The sequence below is a fragment of the Mangifera indica genome, chromosome 15 (assembly GCF_011075055.1).
Source record: "Mangifera indica cultivar Alphonso chromosome 15, CATAS_Mindica_2.1, whole genome shotgun sequence".
Classification (NCBI taxonomy): Eukaryota; Viridiplantae; Streptophyta; class Magnoliopsida; order Sapindales; family Anacardiaceae; genus Mangifera; species Mangifera indica.
Window position 1 is genome coordinate 10,620,178 of NC_058151.1, and position 24,774 is coordinate 10,644,951.

A 24,774-nucleotide genomic window follows, 5' to 3' on the forward strand; every position below is an offset into this window, starting at 1 on the left:
TGGTATCAAAGCCATTTTCATGAGAGAACCAAGTTTCCCAACATAATGAGTTGGTATCAAAAACAAGATTTATGGTGAACCAGTGAAAACAATATCCAGGTTGCTTTTAATCAGACTTGAATCCTTATTCTTGTTTATCGCAAGCCTGAACCCCAAACCACAAACATTACTTTTTGTGGTGAGCATGCATGATATTGAGCCCTAATACTTCACAAGATATTAATTCACAATTGCCAAATAAAAAACATTATCAAAGATTCCTTGAATGAATATAAAAGTCACTATATAATTATAAAAATTGACAACTTTCTTTTAATCCCTAGAAAAAAGAGTCTTGCCGTTTATTCTAATAATATTAAAAACATAGAACAAAAATGAAGAACAATTCATTGTATGAAATGTGAAAAGATGAAAAACAAAGTGTAGAAAATTTTGACAAATTTTTTTCCCTTGATCTCCTTTTGATTCTTGAGTTTAATCTATAAATCTTGATCTTCAATCTTGTTCCTTGTGTTTGATCTTGCTCTCAATGTGTCTTAGGCGACTAGAACAAAATCATATCGGTGATAACAATTACAATTGTCTTTGTTAAAAACAAAATGGAAGTTGTAACTATATGATTTTTGGGTTTGGTTTTCTTATGACTGTAAGGGCTCTTGTTTTGCGGACTGGGGCTCCATTTTTTCTTTTTTGTAAACTTTTTGTGACTTGTAGAAGAAGGGAGGAAATTGGCTAGTTCAGCTTTACCATTTCATGTAAAATGCTCTATAACGAAGAGGCAATTAATTACGGAAAATTATAAAAAATGGCCAAAATACCCCTCCATTAAGCAAAAATGTCCAAATTCACTATTTTTAAGCAAAAATACCCAAATTCACTATTCTTAAGCAAAAATACCCATAGCTTTTTTTAAAATACCAAAATTACCTCTCTTCTCATCTATATAAACCCTCCTCACTCACTCTTATTATACACACTTCTCATATCATTCAAACACTCACTCTCACTCTCATTTTTATTCAAGATCAATTAGTAGGGGTTCATTCGAAAGAAAGAAGTTCGTATTTCTAAATTCGATTCGAAAAAAGACTATTCATGAAAAAAAGGTATATATACCAATCTTAGCCTAAAAACTTAATTTTATTTGTTAAATCTAGTTTATATGTCATAATATAGGGGTTAAAATAATTTTAGATAAATATGGAGGGTTAAATAAATGTTAGATAAATATGGGGGGGTTAAATGCAATGTTAGATAAATATGGGGGGTTAAATGCAATGTTAGATAAATATGGGAGGTATTTTGATAGTATACAATATATCAAGGATTTAAATAACATGTTAAGAATAGATATGTATACTTTAATATAAAACAAAATACAAGGGTGTTAAATAAATAAAGAGATAATTATGAGGGGTCAAAAAAATGTTATTAAAATATGGGGGCATTTTGATATTAAACATTGTAAGAGCATTATAAATGAAATTTTAGGAATAGATAGATGTATTTTGATATGAGACAACATAAAAGGGTGATAAATGCAATGTTAGGTAATTGTAGGGGGTAAAAAAATATTTAAAAAATATAGGGGGTATTTTGAAATTACATAATATATGAAGCAAATAAATAATAGGTTAAGAGTGGATAGATGTTTTTTGATACAAGAGAACATAAAATGGTGTTGAATGAAAGTTTAGATAATTATAGGGGGTTATATAAAATATTAAGAAAAATATTGGCGTATTTTGATAATTCATAATGACATGAAGGATTTAAAAACCTGTTAAGAATGAATAGATGTATTTTGATAATAGAAAATATACGAGGGTATTAAATAAAATATTAGATAAGTATGGGGGGCTAAAAAATATTAAAAAATATATGGGGTATTTTGATACTAAACAATGTAAGAACGCTTTAAATAAAATGTTAAGAATAGATAGATATATTTTGATACAAGGTTAAACAATTTGTTAGATAAATATAAGGAGTTAAATAAAATATTAGAAAAATATAGGGTTTTTTTTATATTAAACATTGTAAGAACGTTTTTAATGAAATATTAAAAATAGATAGATACGTTTTGATACAAGATATTATACAAAGATGTTTAATAAAATATTAGATAAGTATAGAGGGTTAAATTAAATTTTTTAAAAAATATAGGGGGTATTTTGATATTAAACATTATAAAAACGTTTTAAATGGAACGTTAAGAACAGATAAATGTATTTTGATACAAGATAATATACGAGAGTGTTATATAAATTGTTAAATAATTATAGAGGGTTAAAAAATATTTAAAAAATATGAAGGGTTTTTTTATATTAATAATTATAAGACTGTTTTATATAGTTATTACAGATTTTTTTGTTATAAATAAATAATTATTTTCAAAAACTTATCATTGCAAGATTGATAATTAAAATGGATGGTTATGCATCAGTTCGTTACTAAGGAGAATAGATTCAAGGTGGCAACAACACAATGAAATATGTTGGAGGATCCAAACAGTTGATTAAAATTCCTTATGGAACAACATTCGAGAGATTTATTGAGCTTTTGAAGGAGTTTTGCGGTATTGATCCAATGAAAAACTACTTTCAACTATCAATGAAGCCAAGAAAAATTGAGCTTGACTACCCTGTATAGATCCAAAATGATGAAGATGTACAAGGTCTTATTTATATGTCTCAGTACTTACAGGAATGTATTCCTGTTTTTGTTACATGTACCCTAATTGAAGGGTAAGAGGAAGAAGATGAAGATAAAGATGAAGATGAAGAGGAAAAAGATGAAGATGAAGATAAAGAAGAAGAAGAAGAAGAAATTAGTGGGGTCAAAAAAGAATACGATTTGAAAAACTTGATTGATTTCAGTAATGACCCATTGTACATTACAAACTCATGGGCTCATGGAGAAAAAGATAGAGTTTCGGACTCGAATGACTTTGATGGAAATGATATGTCAGATATTCCTTCTGAAGATGTAGAGCTTGAGTATATAACATCAGTTACTGAGGGTATGGATAGTTTGCAACTTGAAGATCCTATTTCAGGTGATGAAAATTATTCTGGGCCATTTTTTGACAATGTCCCCACTAATTCGTTTAGGTGGCTTCCTAATTTTCCTCCATAGCTATCAATATCATCAGGTGGTTTCAGATCGATCCGAGAGGAGAATGGTGTAAAGGTTGGTGATACTTTTCATAATAAAGTTCAATTGAAAGACGTTGTGAAGTAATTCGCCTTACTTAAAAGATTTCAATTCATGGTAAAAAAGTTTGACAAGAAACAATGGGAAATTAAGTACAAGACTGAAAATTGTGAGTGGTATATACATGCAACCAAGTCCACAGTCGGTGAAGTGTTTCAAATCAACTTTATGAATCCTACCCATACATGTTCAATTGATCAACTCATGCCACATTATAGACAAGCTAGGGCTCGAGCTTTAGGTCAATTAATAAGGTCAAAGTTTGTGATGATTGATCGAATTTATCGGCCTAAGAAAATAATTGTGGACATCGCCGACCGATGTAAAATTGATATTTCATATTCACAGGCTTGACGGGCAAGAAACTGGGCTATAAATTCATTGAGGGGCTCACCGAAGGAATCATTTATGTTTTAACTAGATTATTGTTACAATTTACAGCGTACTAATCCGGGCACCATTACTGCTATTGAAATGGATGATGACCATCGATTTAAGAATTTTTTTCATGGCATTAGAATGTTCCATTCATGCATTCAGAGAATATCTTCGCTCTGTTATTTGCATTGACACTGCTTTTCTTAAAGGTTGATATCTGGGGCATTTATTTATTGCGATGACTCTTGATGGTAATAACCAGATATATCCCATTGGTTTCGGTGTCGACAAAAAAGAAGATCACGACACGTGATGTTGGTTTCTCAGGAAGATTAAAGAATGTATCCATGACCTCTCTGAGCTGACAATACTCTGAGATCGACATCATGCTATATACTCGGCAATGGTTGAAGTCTTTTCAGATGTCCACCATGGATGTTGTTGTCATCATCTTCTGTGTAACATGCGAGCAAAGTATAAACGAGACTCAAAGGTATAATGTTTAAACAAGTAATTAAATTTGTAATAGTTTATCCTTTTTATACATTTTGATTATAATCAGTTTTCATATTTTTTTCCACCTTATAGGTTGCGGGTGCATATTGGAAAGCCGCAAAATCATACACAGAATCAAAATTTGGGGTGATGATGCAATCTCTTGACTCAATGAACCCTCAAGCTGGAGCTTATCTACGTGATGTTAGATTTGAGCGTTGGAGTAGAGCGTATTTTTCGGGACATCGATACAACATCATGACCACTAACATTGCTAAGTCATTTAATGCCCTTGTCAGACATGCACGGGGCCTACCTATCACAATGCTCTTGGAGTTCATTCGTGGTACTATGCAGCGATGGTTTTACGAGAGGAGAAACCATACAAGTAAGTATCAAAAAATCATTATTAATTAAAAGTTTTTTCTTATGTACTTTTTTCCCTTTGTTTTGGTTATTACCAAATGTGTTGTTAATATTTTTTCAAAATTACAGATGAATGTCCTAACTTTATCACCCTTGGGCGGAGAAGAAGATCAGCAATAGTCTACCAAAGTCTACACGTCTGGAGGTTCGACCGATTACACCTATTCGGTATCAGGTTGTCGGTTTTGATGGATTCATGGGTATTGTGGACTTCGGTGAAATGTCCTGAACACGTAGAAAGTTTCAACTTTCACGTATTCCATGCAAGCATGTCATTGCCATTGCACAACATATGAGGCTCACAAATGTCAATGCATAGATTCATCCATTCTTCCAGATCGATATCTACCGTGTAATATATCAAGAACCTGTCAATCCTTTTGGAAATGTGATTGGTTATACTCACCAAAAAGAATGGTTATTCTTCCCTCCGTCCTCGATAGTCGTCTCTGGATCGTCCCTCTAACAGAAATCGATGACCTTCACAGGGAGAAAATGTGACACCAAGGATTTGTAGTCGTTGCCATGAACCAGGACACGTATGAACCCAATATAAAAGCCCAGTACCCGTGCCGAGCTCCGTCCTGCAGCGTTCATCTAAAAAAGGTAAAGGGACAAGATCTTGACATGCGGTGGAATCAGTTTTGTTAGTTATATGATTCATTATTGTTGTACTTCAGTTATATGTAACCGATGTATTTTTATTATTGTTTCAAATGTGTAATTGTATTAATATGTGATGTAATAACTTTAGTGCAAATAATTTCTTCATTTTATATTTGTTAGAATGAGTTGTTTGAGTATTTCTTTATTTCATCTAACGCTTGATAGTAACATCACTCAAATCAGAAATAATTATTTCCATGACAAGTTATTTAAAAAATAAAATCAAATACATATCTATACATAATGACAGATAAAATACATCGTACACATATGCACATAGAAAGATGAAAAACAGAAAACAATAAAAAAGGAAATGACAAAAGGTAAAAAATAAGATTTCGGTATCTTAAAATGGTGAAAATAAAAAAACGGAACTGAAATTCAAATTCTATACTTTGAAATACCTTAAAATGTCAATAATCAAAAAATTCTTCAGAAATCTGGAAAATACGAGTCGATATATCCTAAAACGGTGAAATTTGAAAAAACAGAATTGAAATTTGAATTTTAAACGTTGAAATACCCTAGAATGACAACAATAAAAAAAATTCTTTGGAAATATGGAAAATATGAGTTGATATATCATAAAACAGTAAAACTCGAAAAAACGAAACTAAAAATCGAATTCTAAACGTTGAAATATCCTAGAATGACAACAATCGAAAAATTCTTCGAAAATATAAAAAATACAAGTCGATATATCCTAAAATGGTGAAACTTGAAAAAAAACGTAACTGAAATTCGAATTCTAAATGTTGAAATATCCTAGAATGGCAATAATTTAAAAATTCTTCGAAAATCTGGAAAATACAAGTCGATATATCTTAAAACGGTAAAACTCGAAAAAATGGAACTGAAATTCGAATTCTAAACGTTGAAATATCCTAGAATGGCAACAATAAAAAAATTCTTCAAAAATCTGGAAAATACGAATCGATATATCTTAAAATGGTAAAACTCGAAAAAACGGAACTGAAATTCAAATTCTAAACGTTGAAATACCCTAGAATGACAACAATCGAAAAATTTTTTGGAAATCTGAAAAATACGAATCGATATATCATAAAAAACAAAATTCAGAAAAACAAAACTGAAATTCAAAAGTACGAATTAATATATCCTATAAACAAAAAAATTGAAATATTGAGTTGAAATTATGTTATTACATCGTAAAATATGCCAAAAAAACACAACATTCGAAAAACCGAATCTCAAACTCGAAAACTATACGTGGAAAAACCCTTAAACAGAAAAAACGGATATAAAATTCAATGTCTACACGTTGAGAAACACTAGATAAGAAAATTTTTCATTTACCCCCTAAATAAATTCCAATCACAAACAGGTCCAATATTTATCCCTGACCCCTCAGTAATTTTCTAATCTCTTAGCGCTCTTATAGTTTCAAAAAAGCAAATTTCCGCCTAACCCACGGTATACATGGCAACAACCAACTATCACGTGGCAAATTTTAGAAAAGCCCGCCATGGACTGAGGACTCCCACCCAGCTCCCTAATGTTTTGAAAACGCTATTAACCCCCCTATCCCACGGTCAATCCCTCCTGATCGTGGGAGAAATCGTTTGACTGTAGGAAACATTGTTCCCATGATTGGACTGTCGATCACTTCGGAAGGATTTTTCGGCCAAAAATTCGTCGTTTTGGCCTCCAATTTCAACACAAATAAAATCTATATAGCCTATAACACAAAACCCCTCAACCAATTCAACGAAAACAACCAAGAATTAAAACATTTCAAGCATTGTTCAAAATCAAAACCCTAAAGTTTCAAACTACAAAATCTCACTCAAATCTCAATAATATGAATAATAACTTGATTCAAAGATGAAATCGGAAGATATGCTAATGTTCTTTGCCATTTGCGATTGTCGGAAAGCACGAAAATCACTAGAAATCTGGGCGATCGTGGGACAGGGGAAAATTTCAGATTTTCCACTGTTTTTGAACATTGAAATGCCCAAAGATTACCATGGGAACGGGGAAATTTGCTGTGTTTATATATGGGGGCAGTTTCGACATTTCACAAAAGTTGGGCATTTTTGCTTTAATCTAAATGTTTTGGACAATCTCATTTAAACCCCCTTAATTTTGGCTATTTATTAATTTCCCCTGAACGTAATGGTTACTGCCATTTCTGTTCATCAGGGGAACCGATTTTTTTTTTTAAAGTGATATAAATTTCTGGAGTGATTAAAGTTTGTCTCAGTAAGCGGATCCACGGTATCAAAGTCATGAAGATACTTCGTCAAAGAATTCAATGCTTAATCTCCTCATCTCTCAACACCTCCAAATTTATTCACGTCTCCACAGAAACAAAGTGCAACACAGTTGTCACTGCCATGTGTGATTCTTTAAGACGAGGCTTGAATTGGGACACGCTTTCCAAGCAGTTCAGTTCTGTTGAGTTAAACGATTCTATTGTTGAGAAAGTCTTGCTGAAACTAAAGGACCCGATTGATGCTAAATGCGCTCTGGGTTTCTTTCACTGGTCAGCCCAAAGGAAGCACTATCAACACAACCTTTGGTCTTATTGTGCCACAATTCATGTTTTGGTTAGAGCCCAGATGCTCATTGATGCTCGTGGGTTAATTGAATCAGTTTTGAAGAAACATGTAGTTGATAATTCAAGATTCATGGTTGATTCATTGCTCAGTAGTTATGAAGTTATGGAGTCAAGTCCACTTGTGTTTGATTTGTTAGTCCAGGCTTATGCTAAAATGAGAATGTTTGAGGTTTCTTTTGATGTCTGTTGCTACTTGGAAGAGCATGGGTTTTCTTTAAGTTTAATAAGTTTCAATACTTTGATTCATTTTGTTACAAAATCTGATAAAGTTTGTCTAGTGTGGAGTATCTATGAGTACATGTTGCAAAACAGAAGATATCCAAATGAAATGACAATCAGAAGTTTGATTAGTGCATTGTGCAAAGAAGGGAAATTGCAAACTTATGTGGACATGTTGGATAGGATACATGGAAAGAGATGTTCTCCTTCAGTGATCGTTAATACCAGTCTAATTTTTAGGATTATAGAAGATGGAAGAATTGAGGGTGGTGTGGTACTCTTGAAGAGAATGCTACAAAAGAACACGATTCTTGATACAATTGCGTACTCATTAATTGTCTATGCTAAGATAAAACTTGGGAATTTGGAGTCAGCACTGGAAGTGTATGAAGAAATGCTTAAGAGAGGATTTAGTGCAAATTCTTTTGTGCATACTACATTTATAGGAGCCTATTGTAAGGAAGGGAAAATTGAAAAAGCAAATTTCTTAATGCAAGAAATGGAAAACATGGGCTTGAACCTGTATGATGAAACCTTTAATCTTATAATTGAGGGTTGTGCAAAGGTAAATAGAGTGGAAGAAAGTATTAGCAAGTTTGAGAAAATGATGGGAAGAGGACTTCTTCCCAGCTGTTCAGCGTTCAATGAGATGATAGGAAAGTTATGTGAAACCGGGAATACAGAACAGGCCAATGCAATGTTAACTCCTTTGTTAGATAAAGGGTTTTCTCCTAATGAGATTACATACTCTCATCTTATAGCTGGCTATGCCAAAACATGCAGAATTCAAGAAATGTTGAAGCTTTTCTATGAGATGGAGTCAAGGTCACTTTCTCCAACATTGCAGGTTTACACATTGTTAATTAGGTGCTTTTGTCAATGTGCGAAACTAGAGGAAGCAGATAAGTATTTAAGAGAAATGAAAAATCGGTCACTAGTCCCTGGTGTTGAAATCTATGAAGCAATTATTGATAGCCTCTTTGAAAGGGGAGATAAAGCAAGGGCTCTTCACTTCCATAATGAGATGATTTCTAAAGGATTGAAGCCCAGTTGTTCATACTTCTATGGTACTACCTCAGAGAGAGGCTAGCTTATATGAAGAAAATGTCTTTAGACTTACTTTTTAGTGGATGTAGTATTCACTCAAGAAAGGTTCCCCTAACTTATACTAACTACAGATAAAGTTGAGAATGTAAAACATGCTAAAGATGAATTATACAAAGTTCCAGAGCATCCTAAGCCAAAAGAAATGGAACTCAGAGGAAGGCTCTACTCGGTGAACCACTGGGATAGCTGAGTTTCAAGTTCCCATTGAATAAAAGTTGAAGAATATCAAGGAAACTGAGGCTGCCAAGAAGCTTCTACAAGGAAGAGGCTCATGGGCAGGACAAAATAAGAATTTGGCATTCCTTCAGTTACTGTGCAGATTATTTCCAACGTGATTTAGATGTCACATTGTACTCATGCTGGAGTCCATGTAATGCTTTGTTACTTTCAATGCGTCTGTATAATGATATCTATATCTGTGCATGTGCATTGTTTTTAGCATCATTTGGTAAAATCAATGATTTAGCAACTTTGACAGGGAAGGCGATCTTTTGGTCTGCTTATGTAAAATTCTTTTTGACACGGTAGCACTAGGATGCAGGGAATTCTCTCTACAAAGTCATTTATTAATTGTTTGCAATATGTGAATGAATTTATGAATTTCTTGACTATGGAATTAGGAGGTGAGGAGTTCTCTCAAGAAGGGTATTTTGCTTAATCCTTTTAATATTTGAATGAGTCCATGAATTTTCTGGCTATGCAAGATAATAACCGCTCTTCAAGATAACTGTTGGGGCAGAGACATTTCTCATGTCTCTGTTTGGCCACACAGTGAGGCTGTTGTTTTTTAAAACAGTGTGTAGCTGGTGCATCAATTTAAACCTCTGATAATCTTCAGTGAAAACACTTGTCTCTTCTTTTGGGTGGCTAGAATGTCATGGGTGCTGTTCCATTTTCATATGTTTATCTTCTTTTCTGTTCTGGCTATCTGTGATATAACTATCCAAATGCTGACAATTGCTATCAGTCCAAACCTACCTTTTGTCTAATGTCTTGTTCAGTATGAAAAATTGGTTGCTGAAGCCAGAGAAGAGCTTTCGTATGCTGAGCCCCGGAAGTACACCAGAGCAGACGGTTGCTGAAGCTGAAGAAGAGTTTTCGCATTTTGATTCAAAATTGGTTGCCCATTTGTATCATATTGCTAACTTCATTGTTTCTTGAAGCCATCAGATTACTTTCTTTACTTTTCTGTTTGTTATTTAAAGTGGAATGATGATAAAAGTGCAAAGAGCTATTAGGTATCTAAGCAGAATAAAATGGTTGACCTATACAGATTACAAGCTTAAAGATAGAAGTTAAATTATTTAGCGTCGGTGACCTATGTTGGTATCTTATGGACATAAGTTAAAGCATCGGCAATAGTATGTGTATCTAGTTTTGAGTATTCAATTACATATTCAAATAATATGTCATTATACGATTGAATATTTATTTATTTTTAATTCAAAATCATACAATCAAATAATGATATATTATCTAAATACTTAATTGAATATTCAAAATTGAGTATACATAGTTTTATCGTTTAAAGATTTGGTCTACTTTAAAACAATGACTGGTGAAACTCCGGCGAAACTTGAGTCATTGACAAGGATTAATGGTTGCCATGCACCTCAAACTATGATAAAAACAATTTACAAGATTATTCTCAAGTAATAATTAAAGATTTGATTTCAACTAAAATACAGAAGGTTGGTCTTAGTCATAGGATTACAACATACAACATCCTCAGCTGAAGATCACAGGGAGATACCTGATGGTTCATTTGCAAATGTGTTAAGCAACAGCTTAAACATATTAACCAAGAACTTTGGGACGCCAACCAGCAATGACATCTTCTGGAAGTGCTCGTGTTTTAATAAATGAGTCCTTCGAGAAAATGTTCTGAAATATCACAAAATTATAGCAGCATTAGAAACATAGTGTGTATAATAGACATGATTTATGATTAGCAGATATTAGTGCCCAAGCCCAAGTTGATACATTACTACTGTAGTTTACAATTGATAATTACTTTTGACAAATCACTATTAACAAGATTCAGCAATAAACGTCAGAGGAACTAACTATTCAGTCATGTGCGTAGCCCAGCAACAGCTCAATTTAACTGCAAAATTTTGGGAAGTTTTGACACTTGCTTGTTTAGACATCACAAATCTGAGTCCCCTTCATGCCCACCAATAGTTGTTAGCATGAAAGAATCACAGAAAGTGAGTGAAACTGACAAATGAAAATACAACTCCAGAACCACAAAGTATAAATTGATATCGAATCACATAAATTTTCTAGAACTTAGGAGCATGCCAACACACATGAATTGACCACTAAAATGAGAACTAAAAAGAAGAAATAACAATTTACTAGGGTACCAATTTATTTAAAGAGGAAGCAAAAGACACAACTCACATGCAATGAATTAATCACCCAATTATCAAATTAACTGAGAGATGAAGTCAAGGTTAAGGATTCTTAATCAAGACCATAACAGAGATACAAAGGGCTTGAAATTCATAACGGCTAAGATATACAGGCTTTCCAAGAATGGAGATGGCTGAGATGATGTAATATGACTAGGAATCTAGATCTTTTTTCACCAACGAGGGCTTCTATTACTTAATTAAACATGGTGATATGCATCCTATATAAAATCTAGCTGTTAAACCAATGAGTCATTTGTCAAAAGAACTTGCTAGACAAAAGTTCAGAAAGATTGCAGAGGATGCATGTTAGTTTCAGTTAAAGGACGATTGACTGAAATAGCTAAAACATTCTTACATAACAGAGCTATGTTTTCTATATCATGATGTTAAGTGAAAGAACATTCACAATTACACTATAAAAACCACATCTCCAAAAATCCAAGCCATGACAAGATAAAATGAACAAAACAACAATAATTTATTGAACAGAAACATAGAGAAAGAAAGAATAATCACAGAGGATATGTTTAATAGCTAATTCCATCTCCTTTTTTTGACTCAACACATCCTTTAGACAAGAGAATCGCCTCTCCACTAACTTCCAAATGTCCATGTCTCCCTCAAGACATTACCAAATTTCAAAAAAGCAACCATATCCTACTAAAAACAATTCACTCTTACTAAGCATTCAATGGATTTGGCTTCAAAATTTTGTTTAAAAGACAAAACGGTAGACATTTTGCAGTGAACTGAACAAGGATAAAACCTCTTAATAGAGGAACAGAATAATTTTATTTACAATATGAAATTTTATTAAAAGTATTTTTGGTGAATAACTTGAAAGGTTCTTGACTGGTTCACAAGTACAATCTGCGTTCAGTCTCCAATGGCAAGAATATAAACTTAGACACAATGCTACCCTGAACATATTATTTCTTCCAAAGTACTGTTCCAAAAGAATGAAAAGATGGCAAGGATTACTCATCTCTAAAATAACAAAGCCACCAACCATAAGGGCAACTAATCTAGAAACAGAATCCCAAATCGGAGGCCTGAAGGAAAACTACCTAGTATTTATTTTAAAACCCATTCACGTATGGGGCTGGATGGGTAAAGAAAGAAGACAGAGTTAATTTATCAAATTCCATTAAAGTTTTTATTGGAGTCCTATAAAGCATGAGATAAAGTTTTCTTCGAAGAAACAATTCACCAAATAGAAATTTATGTTTCCCTGAAACATTACTCTCTCAGAAGTAAAGCCCACATTTCTTATTGGCAAAATTAGTGACTCTCATTCATAAGCTTAGAAATATGTAGCCTATAAATACAACAAAAGAAGTACCCTATTCAAGCATACCTGCATGTAAGACTTCACAAACTGAAGTGAATCTGGAACTGACCATTTCTTATAATGCCCCAGTGCAATTTCTAGATGGTATAGCTTGGGGCCCAATGACAAATCCGCAGCAGAAATCTTCTCCCCATTGATAAAAGGGCCCTTCAAGAAGGGAAAATAGTTAGCGAGGGCTGCAGGTCCTACATACCCTGGGATAAGAAAATGTCGTTGAACTTTGGAGTTTATAATTCAAAGTCATCAGTGCTGCATGATTTCTATGCAAAATGTGTTAGAGTTAAAATATATGTGAGAAGGAAGAAAAGCAGGAAAGGACCTCATGAGGAGACAACTGGCAGCATGCTGAAAGGGACAGATGGAAGAAGGCAAGAAAAAGAGGAGACAACAGAATATCATTCGCCCAGAAAAGGTATAATGCAGAAACGGTTAACAGAGGGGACCAACAACACACTAGGAGCTGAGATGGCAGTGCAAGATTGGAGAAGCATTTATGAAGAAAAGATATAAGGGAGAAAGGAAGGAGGAAACGAGGGAGAAGTGTAAGAAGAATCAGAGGGAGGGCCAGCTCCAGAGGGCTGGAAAGTTATTTGTTTTTTTATCTGTGGTTTTGTGATCCCGATTGTATCGTCTTTTGCAATTTCTTACTTTCGTTGTATTAACTTTGCGATGGAACATCAATAGAAGACTGAATGTTATTTTATAATCAATTCCAGAAAAAAACAATACAATATTTACTTTCTTTATTTGTTTCTTTACATCACATGCAATTTCACATTACATTAGTGCTACAACTTGTTTGCTGAGGGTTCTGGCTAAGACTGGAACCGTCTGTAGGCGAAATACCGCAACCGTCCAGGCAAGATTGATCGGAGAGGAAGTCCACGTGGATTAGCGCCTCTGAGATCACCAGGTACGTAACAACTTGGTATCAGAGCAGGACATGACGAGAATGGATAGTCGGGTTGAAACGTTAGAAACAGAGGTGACCACCATGAAAGAAGGGATGGATGAGATGAGGGCGCAGATGGGGGAGTTGAACTCCAGAATGGGCCACCTAGGCTCAGATATGGAGGCGATTAAGGGATACTTGAGAGATTTAAGAGAGGCCACGTTGGGCAAAGAGGGAGGGGACAAAGGCAAGGCTCCAATGCAACAGGAACCTTCACCGTCATACTCACCGCCAGGGAGAGAACCATCCATACCACCACCTGAGAGAACTGAAGAGGTGGAGGAAGGGGGAAGGGGAGCACACAGAGAATCAAGGGATGAGAGAATAGGGGAGAGCCGAAGAGATTTACAGTACCGTCGACTAGACTTGCCGCTGTTCGAGGGAGAGGGGGCATTGGATTGGTTGGCGAGGGTGGAACGGTATTTTCAGGTCAATCACTTAACAGAAAGAGAAAGGCTAACGGCAGCGGGAGTTTGTATGGAAGGGGACGCACTCCACTGGTTACAATGGAGGGAGAAACGACAGTTATTTGAAGGGTGGGAAGAGTTTAAGAGCGAGGTGCTACGTCGTTTCCCACCACCTGACGATCGAACACCAGAGGAGGAGCTCTTCTCTCTGCGACAGATACATTCAGTGAAGGAGTATCGCTGCCGATTCGAGTTGCTTTCAGCGGCTGTCGATGGGCTATCAGAAGAAAAACAGCAGGTGATTTTTATGAACGGATTGACCGAAGAGATTCGATCGGAGATAAAACTATTTCATCCGCGCTCACTGGAAGACATGATGGAACGTGCACAACAAGTTGAGAAGAAGAATGTCATTATCGACGAGAAGTATGTCATCCGACAAGGGAGAACCCACCCGAGAAATCAGAACCAACCCAACCCAACCAGATACTTTTCACACCACCAAACCAGCCCAATATCTTTCGTGTCCAGCCCATCTGGATCCCACCCAAACACTAGACCCAGCTCCTCCATAACATCCAACTCAGTGAACAACCCAAACCTAACACACACCCGAACATTACATTACCCAGCTGGAAACCCACCTGGCCCATATTCTCACACAAATAATTCCCATGTGCCATCCACCAGCAGAACACCTCACACTCCCCTGCAAACTACAGTAAACCCATCCCACAGAGCTCCAGCGACTTCGGGGGCTTCGACGACATTTCCAAGAAGAGAGGGAAATTTTCGACGACTCACAGATGAAGAATTTCGTGCAAAGGTGGAAAAGGGGCTATGCTTTCGATGTGATGAACGATACGTGCCTGGGCATAGATGTCGATTTCGACAGCTTCGAATAATGCTCGCCGATGAGGATGAAACGGAGGAAGAAGCAAGAGGAGAAGAGGAAGATACTGTGGTCGAAGAGCAAGAGATGGAGACCAATTTGAACGTGAGTTCAATGGTGGGTTTGGATTTGCCCAAAACGATGAAGATGATGGGGGAATTAGAAGGCAGAAAGGTGGTAGTTTTAATTGACAGCGGAGCAACTCATAACTTTGTGGCAAAAAGAATCGTGGAGGAATTGAAACTTCCTGTAAAAGCAACTAAGTTTGCTGTGGTGTTGGGAGACAGTCGAAGAGTGAAAGGATTAGGAAGATGTGATGGGCTGACTTTATTAATACAAGGGCACTCTACTCAACAAGATTTCCTTCCGTTCCACCTTGGAGGGGTTGATGTAATTTTGGGAGTAGATTGGCTAAGTCGACTAGGGGAAGTAAAGGCCAACTGGAAGCAACAAACTATGAAGTTTACATGGGAAGGGAAAAGGGTTGAATTGAAGGGAGACTGGTCGTTGAAATGTTTGGAGGTTTCATTTCGATCACTCACTAAAGCCATTGATGAAGAAAAAGAAGGCTACTTAGTGGAGCTGAAGCCATCTGAGGAAAATTTATATGGACAGGGGACAGAGCACCCTGAAATTGGTGAACTGCTAATGGAATTCAGGGACATTTTTGGGGAACCTCGAGGACTGCCGCCAAAGAGAAATTGTGACCATGCCATCCGACTAGTTAGTGGGGCACAGCCGCCTAATTTAAGACCTTATAGGTACCCTTATTACCAGAAGAATGAGATTGAGAAGATTGTGCAGGAAATGCTCTCTACAGGGGTGATCCGACCAAGCACTAGCCCTTTCGCAAGCCCCATCATTTTGGTTCGAAAAAAAGACGGTGGGTGGAGATTTTGTGTCGACTATAGGGCATTAAACAAAGTTACTATCCCTGATAAATTTCCGATGCCTACTATCGACGAACTTCTAGACGAATTAACAGGCGCTGTAACGTTCAGTAAAATTGATCTCAAATCGGGATACCATCAGGTTCGTGTAAGGGAGGAGGACATCGAAAAGACCGCATTTCGAACACATGACGGACACTATGAGTTTCTAGTTATGCCCTTCGGATTAACGAATGCACCCGCCACTTTTCAAGGAATAATGAATGAGATTTTCAGGCCGTATTTGAGAAGGTTTGTCCTCGTATTTTTTGATGACATTTTGGTATACAGTAAGGGAGTCGAAGACCATCTGCAACATCTTCGGGTGGTATTAAGTTTGCTCAGAGACCATCAATTACTGGTTAATAAGAAAAAGTGCAGTTTCGGACAAGATAGAGTGGAGTATTTGGGTCATATAGTATCGCAGAAAGGAGTGGAGGCAGATCCAAAAAAAATTAGGGACATGGAAAGATGGCCGCAACCACGAGACATTAGAGATCTTCGAGGGTTTTTGGGGTTGACAGGGTACTACCGTCGATTCGTTAAGGACTATGGTAAAATTGCTGAACCATTGACAAATCTTTTGAAGAAAAATTCTTTCTGTTGGAATGCAGAGGCACAAAAAGCCTTTGAGACTCTCAAAACAGCAATGGTTACAGTACCTGTATTGGCTATGCCAGACTTCACTAAAGAATTCATCGTAGAGACGGACGCATCAGGCACCGGGGTTGGAGCAGTCTTGATGCAAGGGGGGCGACCAATTGCGTTCCTTAGTAAAGCTTTGTCAATCAGAAATCGGGGCAGATCGGTGTACGAAAGAGAATTAATGGCTATAGTCCTAGCCTTCCAAAAGTGGCGCCACTACCTTTTAGGAAGGCATTTTAAAGTCCGAACAGATCAAAAAAGTTTAAAATTCCTCACCGAGCAACGACTTACAGGACATGATCAACAAAAATGGTTGGTTAAAATGTTAGGATTTGATTTCGAAATCGTATATCGACCGGGGTGTGAGAATAAGGCAGCGGATGCATTATCAAGAAATCCCAGATTTGTTGAGGAAATTCGGTCGATCTCTGTGCCAAAAATCATAGAGGAAGAAAGCCTACAGAAGGAGATCGAACATAGTAAAAAATTACAGGAGTTAATACAGGAAGTAATATGTAATCCCACTGGGCATCAACATTATTCTTTGCAAAGAGGAAGATTACTATACAAGGGAAGGCTGGTAATTCCCCGAGAATCCTCATTCATCCCATTGTTTCTTAAAGAATTTCACTCAACTCCACAAGGTGGCCATTCAGGGTTCATCAGAACTTATAAAAGAATAGCAGCCATTTTTCATTGGGAGGGAATGCTCAAGGATATTAAAAAATTCGTGGCTGAATGCGAAGTGTGCCAACGAATGAAATATGAAGCCATGTCACCTGCAGGACTTCTTCAACCCCTGCCAATTCCAACTCAAATATGGGAAGAATTATCTATGGATTTCATCACGGGGTTGCCAAAGGTGAAAGGGGTCGACACCATCCTAGTGATTATTGATAGACTTTCCAAATTTGGGCATTTCTTAATGTTACGACGTCCTTTTACGGCCAAAGAAGTTGCTGAAGTTTTTATTAAAGAAATAGTCCGCCTTCATGGGTTTCCAAATTCTATTGTAACGGATCGGGATAGCATTTTTATGAGTAACTTCTGGAAAGAAATCTTCAAAGCTGCAGGTACGTATCTCAAATGGGGGTCAGCATACCACCCCCAAACGGATGGACAAACGGAGGTCGTCAATCGAAGTCTAGAAACGTACCTTCGTTGTTTTTGCAGCGGACAACCGAAGAAGTGGCCGGAATGGATGGCTTGGGCAGAATATTGGTACAACACTTCCTTCCACAGCGCAACAGGCATGACACCTTTCAAAGCGGTTTATGGACGTGACCCACCACCACTCCTTCGATGGGTCGATGAAGGTTCCAAAGTGGAGGGGGTGAACCAAATGATTAGAGAACGCAACATAATTTTAGATGACTTAAAGATCAACTTGCAAAAAGCACAGGAGCGGATGAAGCAGCAGGCCAACAGACATCGAAGAGAGGTTTCATTCGAAATTGGTGATGAAGTTTTCCTCAAGCTTCAACCATATCGCCGTCGCTCATTGGCATCACGCCCAAATGAGAAGTTGAGCCCCAGATTCTACGGCCCATATAAAGTGATTGATAAAGTTGGACAGGTGGCATATAAGTTGCAACTCCCAGAGACAGCCAAGATCCATCCTGTTTTTCATGTGTCCCAACTTAAGAGGCAATTAGGGACATCTTTGAAGAGCCAACCATTACCAGCTTGTTTAAGTGAGGAAGGTGAACTGATAGCACAACCAGAGAAGGTATTGCAATACCGTTATTCAGCTCAGGGTGAGCTGGAATTGCTGGTTAAGTGGAAAGAATTACCTGAATTTGAATGCACTTGGGAACTATATTCAAATCTCCAACGAATTTTTCCGCAATTACACCTTGAGGACAAGGTGCCTCTGGATGGGCGGGGCAATGTTAGAGTTAAAATATATGTGAGAAGGAAGAAAAGCAGGAAAGGACCTCATGAGGAGACAACTGGCAGCATGCTGAAAGGGACAGATGGAAGAAGGCAAGAAAAAGAGGAGACAACAGAATATCATTCGCCCAGAAAAGGTATAATGCAGAAACGGTTAACAGAGGGGACCAACAACACACTAGGAGCTGAGATGGCAGTGCAAGATTGGAGAAGCATTTATGAAGAAAAGATATAAGGGAGAAAGGAAGGAGGAAACGAGGGAGAAGTGTAAGAAGAATCAGAGGGAGGGCCAGCTCCAGAGGGCTGGAAAGTTATTTGTTTTTTTATCTGTGGTTTTGTGATCCCGATTGTATCGTCTTTTGCAATTTCTTACTTTCGTTGTATTAACTTTGCGATGGAACATCAATAGAAGACTGAATGTTATTTTATAATCAATTCCAGAAAAAAACAATACAATATTTACTTTCTTTATTTGTTTCTTTACATCACATGCAATTTCACATTACATTAGTGCTACAACTTGTTTGCTGAGGGTTCTGGCTAAGACTGGAACCGTCTGTAGGCGAAATACCGCAACCGTCCAGGCAAGATTGATCGGAGAGGAAGTCCACGTGGATTAGCGCCTCTGAGATCACCAGGTACGTAACAAAATGATGCAAAAGCTAACATTCAAATAACAAGAACAAGAACACATAATATTGTCTAAAGCACATCAAAGTAACCTTGAAAGCACATGTCAAGTGTTTGTCAACTTTACGAAAAATTAAATGCAAACAAATTTTTTGAAAACAATTTGTATGCACATTGCTAATTTCTTCAATCTAATAGAATTTTCTTGACATGCTTTATAATTTTTTAAACTGATGGAAGATAAGTGTACATGTGCAAGAATTGAACAACATTTTAAACACATCATTTCAAACCTACCCTTCATTCAGCATACAATAAATGATAAAGAAAATTCAAATTGTGGAAGCTTAGATAAATTTAATCCAACAATCATTATAAGAGAAGGTAAGCAATAACATTTCATCATAGAAAGAATCATGATGCAGAAAGGAAAGATTAAGATAGAAGCCTCACATTTTCTTTGATATAATTATCAAATGAACTCAGTTCATTAATTAATGCCTGCTCAGTTCCATCAGTGGCATCTTTGCTTTTTAGAAAACCAATGAATGAGGAGAAGATCTTTGATCCACTGCATAAATATTCAATAAGCTAACCTTAGTTCCAGAATTTATAAATTAATTCTAAAGGAATTCAGAACTGTAATATTAAAAAAAGAATTTTAAAAAACCAAAAAATAAAGATATATATGCCATGTTCTTAGTTATTCCAATATTTAGTAAAATTTTGAAAGGAGAGTTATAACATCTCAACACTCAACTCAACACAGCCAATCCTTAATCCCAAACAATGCACTAGCTCCTATATCATATAATAATTACAACTAGGAAAAAAATAGAGAAGTTCAGGTTCTTTCAAAATCTTTTGGCCACACGTCTCTTGTGGTTGTTGTAACATCATAAGAAGGATAGAACCATCATTCAGTTTGCAGATTCCATAGTCATGTTCAACAGCACTGCCATCAAGTAAACTTTAAAAGCTTGGATGCAGCAAAAACACCATAGAACCAAATGGAACTTGAAACGAGCAAAGATACACGATCAATGATTGCAATGTACATCTACTGTAGATAAAAACATACACTGAAGCCTTCTCAGGTGGGGTTAACAAGGGTGGATCAGGGAACTTTTCTTCCAATGACTGTGTAATAACATCTGAATCTGGAAGCCACTTTTCATCAAGTTTAATAACAGGAACCTTACCTTCTGGACTGACCTTTAAGAACCTAGATGTCATAAAACATATTTGTAAGTTAATAAATATGCATTAAGAAAACCTGATAAAAATAAAAAAGCTGTCTTTTAAAGTAGCCTTAAGAAAAAAATTTTGCTAAGGTGTGATCAATTTAAATTCTGCACACTGAAAGTTTCAATTTTTGTATACAATTTGAGAAACTTGCCCAGAGTATGAAACAAATATAGTTACCATTCTGGCTTGTTACTCAAATCTACCAACTTCATGTCATAAGGTAGATGCTTTTCCTCCATAGTAAGCAATACCCTTTGGCAAAATGGACCTGGAGGATAGTAGATTAATACCTTATGCACCACGACTCAAAACTGCAGCATTGAGTTGTAAGCAGCCTATGATACAGTTGTGCAATCAACTAATGTATTATTATAAGTAATTGAGAAAATATAACCATATAAATAGCATTCTTTTATACTTTGTGTTGGAAGAATATTGTTGTTCAAGTCTAAGAATACCATAGTAATATTTGCATTATTAATTAATCATACATGTAGATAGAATGAAATAAGAGCAAAGACAACTATACATTCTCTTGGCCGGGGGGCCTCTGCTCTTTTCTCTTTTCAACTGTTTCTTTTCTATTGACCAAACCTAGAAAATTGAAACTATGAATGCACTAGTCTGATCAAAATTGTGTCATCACTAAGGATTTTGTCTGAACTTGAGTTCGGGAAAGCACAAAACTCATTCCAACTTAACTACAAAAAAATAATAAATAAAATAATGTTTGGATCCATATCTGTGTTTTGTGCATTTAATTCTTGCAACAAATCTGTTAATTAGATAGTGAGTCAATGCCATCTTTGATCATATCCTATCTGTTCAAGTTTCAGAATTGATGGTCGCTCAACATACTACATTTTCTTCAATTCAGATTAAAGAAAAAATTCTAAAACTTGACACTCTGCTCAGTTCCTAGAGCATTCGGGATCCTCATCCAGATAGAAGCTGTACTAAATTTAGGATTTCCAATCTTTAGTTAATTTTTTTTTCGAATACTATGTTCCCCAATTTGAATTGCGTGAGATAATATGATAAATTTGATGACAATTAATTAGTGTTATATCAGTTGAAGCAAAAAAAAAAAAAAAAAAAAATTGAGTTAAAAACTTGGGAAGCATAGCATTTTTTAATAACAATTCACACCAACAGCAAGCATTAGCAATTTTGCCTTTTTTTTAAACACAAATTATGAGTGAGATTGATACATTTTGAATATCTTGCATTCAAAAAGTTTTATCCCCAATGTGTATAATTTTTTGCATACTAGATGTAATTTTAACACTTAAAAGTGCCTTAAGTTTTCAAACAAAAAACAGTTTGCATTATGTTTGGCAGCCGAGAATTAGTACACAAATTTAAAGAAAACAGATGGCAGAACTTTTTATAAGTAAGACGCGTAAATTAAACGGTCACTTTAATATTATACAATCCAAAAAAAAAAATGTATCACACATTGTTTATGAAGTAATTATGGACAAGAGAAGAAAATCTTACAATCGCCGAGTTTGTTAGGAGTGGTGACGGAAGCTTTGACACAAATTTCCAGAGGATCAATAGAGGCCGCCATAATTGTGAAGTTTCGAGGTCGCCTGAAAACAGCGCAGTTGCTGTGAGGAAAGCGGCGATTGAAGCCTAAGTGCTTAATCGTTGAAGAGATAGCGCATGTTGTGGTAGGCTGAAATCTGAAAGTAGACATTTTGTTACTTTGGATTTCAGGTTGGTGTTGATGCTGAGAAACAGAATGCGGTTTGCTAGAGATGAGGTTATTATGGCTATGTTGCCATCTCCAGGAGAAATTCTTGATGACGTCATCTAGAGCAAAGCTTCGACTCGTGGCCTCACGAGAAGTGTTGATATAGGGTAATTTCCGGGGCCTCCCTGAGGTTTCATTGAATTACCCTTTAATCTCATTTGACTTTTGAGTATTGTTTTAGGCCTATCAATAGCCTTTTGGTGACTCTGAGAAAAACCCATGCAAGGTGGGCAAGATTAAGTACAAATAAATTAGCTAAAATAAACAATTAAATTATCTAACTATAATATGACAATCTATTGTTTGTTTGTATTCGTTAGTAAGAAAATGTTTGTATATGTAGTATAACTTTTCTAATTTATTTAGAGTTAACAGGTTCTCTGCAAAAAGTTTGGCTTGAAAACTATTTTCACCCTTTAAATATATAAATTATACTTTCTCACCCTAAAACCAAACTCTTAGAGGGCTTTTGTTTCAATGTATAAAAAAAAATTTTGGTAATATATCTTTTATTATTAATATTATTTTGTTTGGTTGTAAAATGATAAAAAAATTTTAGTAATGTTTTATTATTAATAATGATGTAACAGGTAATATAAGATGTAATTTGATTACTACCTCTATCTTAAGTATTAAAAGATTATCAAGATAATCTTGAATTTATTATAATTATATTCTTATTTATTAATTTTTTAGTACAAAAATGATCTCATTTTTAATTAATATATCAAGTTATATAAAAAATATTTTAAAAAAATTATACCCAAGGGTTTTGAAGTAAAATAATATATTAGTATTTTTTTATTAGTTCTAACAAAACATAATAATTATTTATATCAACCGAATTTTCTCAAACATAGTAATAATTTATATTCAATAATTTTTTAGGTAATCTATTTTAAAAATAATATTTCAATTTTGGTAATAAGATATTACCTAAACCAAATGAAGCCTTAATAAAATATGTATAATAAAGGAGTAAAATCATGATTTTTCATTTTCTAAAATTTAAAAAAAAAATATTGGTTTTCCTACCTAGGATCGAACCAAACCCAAATGTTAAATTTTAATTTTTAAAATTTTAGTAGTTATAGGTAAGGGAAAGGAGAAGCCTAGTGATTAAGGAACATGGTGAAAGGTGTAGTGGTTGTGGTGAAGGTGAGGGATAAGAGAACATCGATGATTGTGGGAAATGGCGTAGGAGTGATGGTTGTGGGTGAAGGAGGGGCAAAGGGTCAATGATTGAGAAAAGTGGAGGGGGAGTGATAGTTGTTGATGAGGGAGGGGAGAAGGTCGACGATTGTGAAAAATGGAGAGGGAGTGAAGATAGTGCGAAGGGGAGGAGAGTTGGAGGGATCTAGTAATCCTTGAAAACGAATTTGACAACAAAATTAAGGGCAAACTAACATAAAGTATGAGATCTCCCAATTCAGTATCAAAGGCATGAATAAAAGATATAAAACATACAAGGTTAGGACTTTCAATTTGTTTGGAGGCTCCACCACTTTGATAATGATAAGTATTCTTACAAACCCTCACAAAGTAGTAGGGTTTTTACTCGTTTATGCAAAGGTGCTAATAAACCGCAAATGATGGTAAAGTTTGTTAAGGACTCTCACAGGTGCTAGCAAGAGATTAAGTAAATGAAAAAGTGAAGAAAAATTGAGAGAAAAAATTCCTTCTCAAAGTGGTCCGTTAGGCTGGAGAAAATAATGAGAAAATTTTAAAATTATATGAAACTTTTCATTGTAATCAACCCTAGGTCACACATTACAAATTTTATTTTAATCCCTCAACTTTTAGGTTATTTTTTGGTCTTTGATTATTTGTTTTCTTTCACTTAGATCGAAAAATGAGTTTGGAATCAATCACGAAAGGATTGTACCCAAATCACCATTAATAGAGATTGAGATCACAATATATTCAAGTGTGATTCACTTTATAAACATCAAATGCAAATTTGTTAATCTTGGCAAACAACTCCTTATTATGTGTGACTATATAAGTTCCCTATTATGTTGACAATAAAATCATAATTAATCTAAAATTAATTTTTTATTCATTCATAGACTACAAAACATTATGACTATCCAAAAGATAAAAAATCAATAGAAGATTAATTTTTACCTTTCAATAATACAGTTACTATGCAATCAAATTCTTTTATAAACTATTATCTCATCAATGTTGAGACACAAAAATAATATCTATCTTATATCATTCTTTATTATTATGCTATTTTTGTTGAGTAACCATCGAACTAATCTTGGATTGAGTTAGTACCGTTCTTACTAATCACATTATATGATGAGGTATCTTCTTCTGTATCTGAAAGTGATGCATCATGTATCAGTTTTTCATAGCCTTGATACATTTCTAGACATAGCCAACGATTATCGTATTGATAGTCTTAGAAAAATGATACATTAGACTAATGCCAAACTAGGTCTATTGGTGCACATGGTGTTTCGATAATTTCAAATCAAAAGATCACATGCACCATTGTTTATTAGAGGATTTGGTCCATAGACAGTGGGATAAACATTTATATAGAATC

The 24,774-nt window shown here is 35.3% G+C and overlaps 2 protein-coding genes across 3 annotated transcripts; one reads left to right on the plus strand and one right to left on the minus strand.

Moving 5' to 3' along the window:
* The first annotated feature begins 7,330 nt into the window (after positions 1 to 7,330).
* On the plus strand, positions 7,331 to 9,573 carry LOC123197610 (pentatricopeptide repeat-containing protein At1g66345, mitochondrial). Its single transcript, XM_044611936.1, has one exon. The coding sequence runs from the start codon at positions 7,434 to 7,436 to the stop codon at positions 9,072 to 9,074; it is 1,641 nt and encodes a 546-aa protein (XP_044467871.1). The 5' UTR covers positions 7,331 to 7,433; the 3' UTR covers positions 9,075 to 9,573.
* A 1,074-nt stretch (positions 9,574 to 10,647) lies between these two features.
* LOC123197901 (glutathione S-transferase DHAR3, chloroplastic) lies at positions 10,648 to 22,244 on the minus strand. 2 transcript variants are annotated; one of them, XM_044612407.1, is made up of 6 exons: positions 21,959 to 22,241; positions 20,636 to 20,726; positions 20,292 to 20,435; positions 19,664 to 19,781; positions 12,869 to 13,009; positions 10,648 to 10,975 (listed from the first exon to the last, which is right to left on the minus strand). In XM_044612407.1, the coding sequence occupies exons 1-6, from the start codon at positions 22,158 to 22,160 to the stop codon at positions 10,889 to 10,891; spliced, it is 783 nt and encodes a 260-aa protein (XP_044468342.1). In that variant the 5' UTR covers positions 22,161 to 22,241; the 3' UTR covers positions 10,648 to 10,888. The 2 variants fall into 2 exon arrangements, with proteins under 2 accessions (XP_044468342.1, XP_044468343.1); XM_044612408.1 differs by lacking the exon at positions 12,869 to 13,009 and having other exon boundaries at positions 21,959 to 22,244.
* Positions 22,245 to 24,774: the final 2,530 nt, after the last annotated feature.

Coding starts and splice junctions, on each gene's coding strand:
- LOC123197610 (XM_044611936.1), top strand. CDS start 7,434: ATGAAGATACTTCGTCAAAGAATTCAATGCTTAATCTCCTCATCTCTC.
- LOC123197901 (XM_044612407.1), bottom strand. CDS start 22,160: ATGTCTACTTTCAGATTTCAGCCTACCACAACATGCGCTATCTCTTCA. Junction 20,727..21,958: donor TCCTAACAAACTCGGCGATT/GTAAGATTTTCT, acceptor ACTATCCTCCAG/GTCCATTTTGCCAAAGGGTA. Junction 19,782..20,291: donor CCACCTGAGAAGGCTTCAGT/GTATGTTTTTAT, acceptor ATATTTATGCAG/TGGATCAAAGATCTTCTCCT.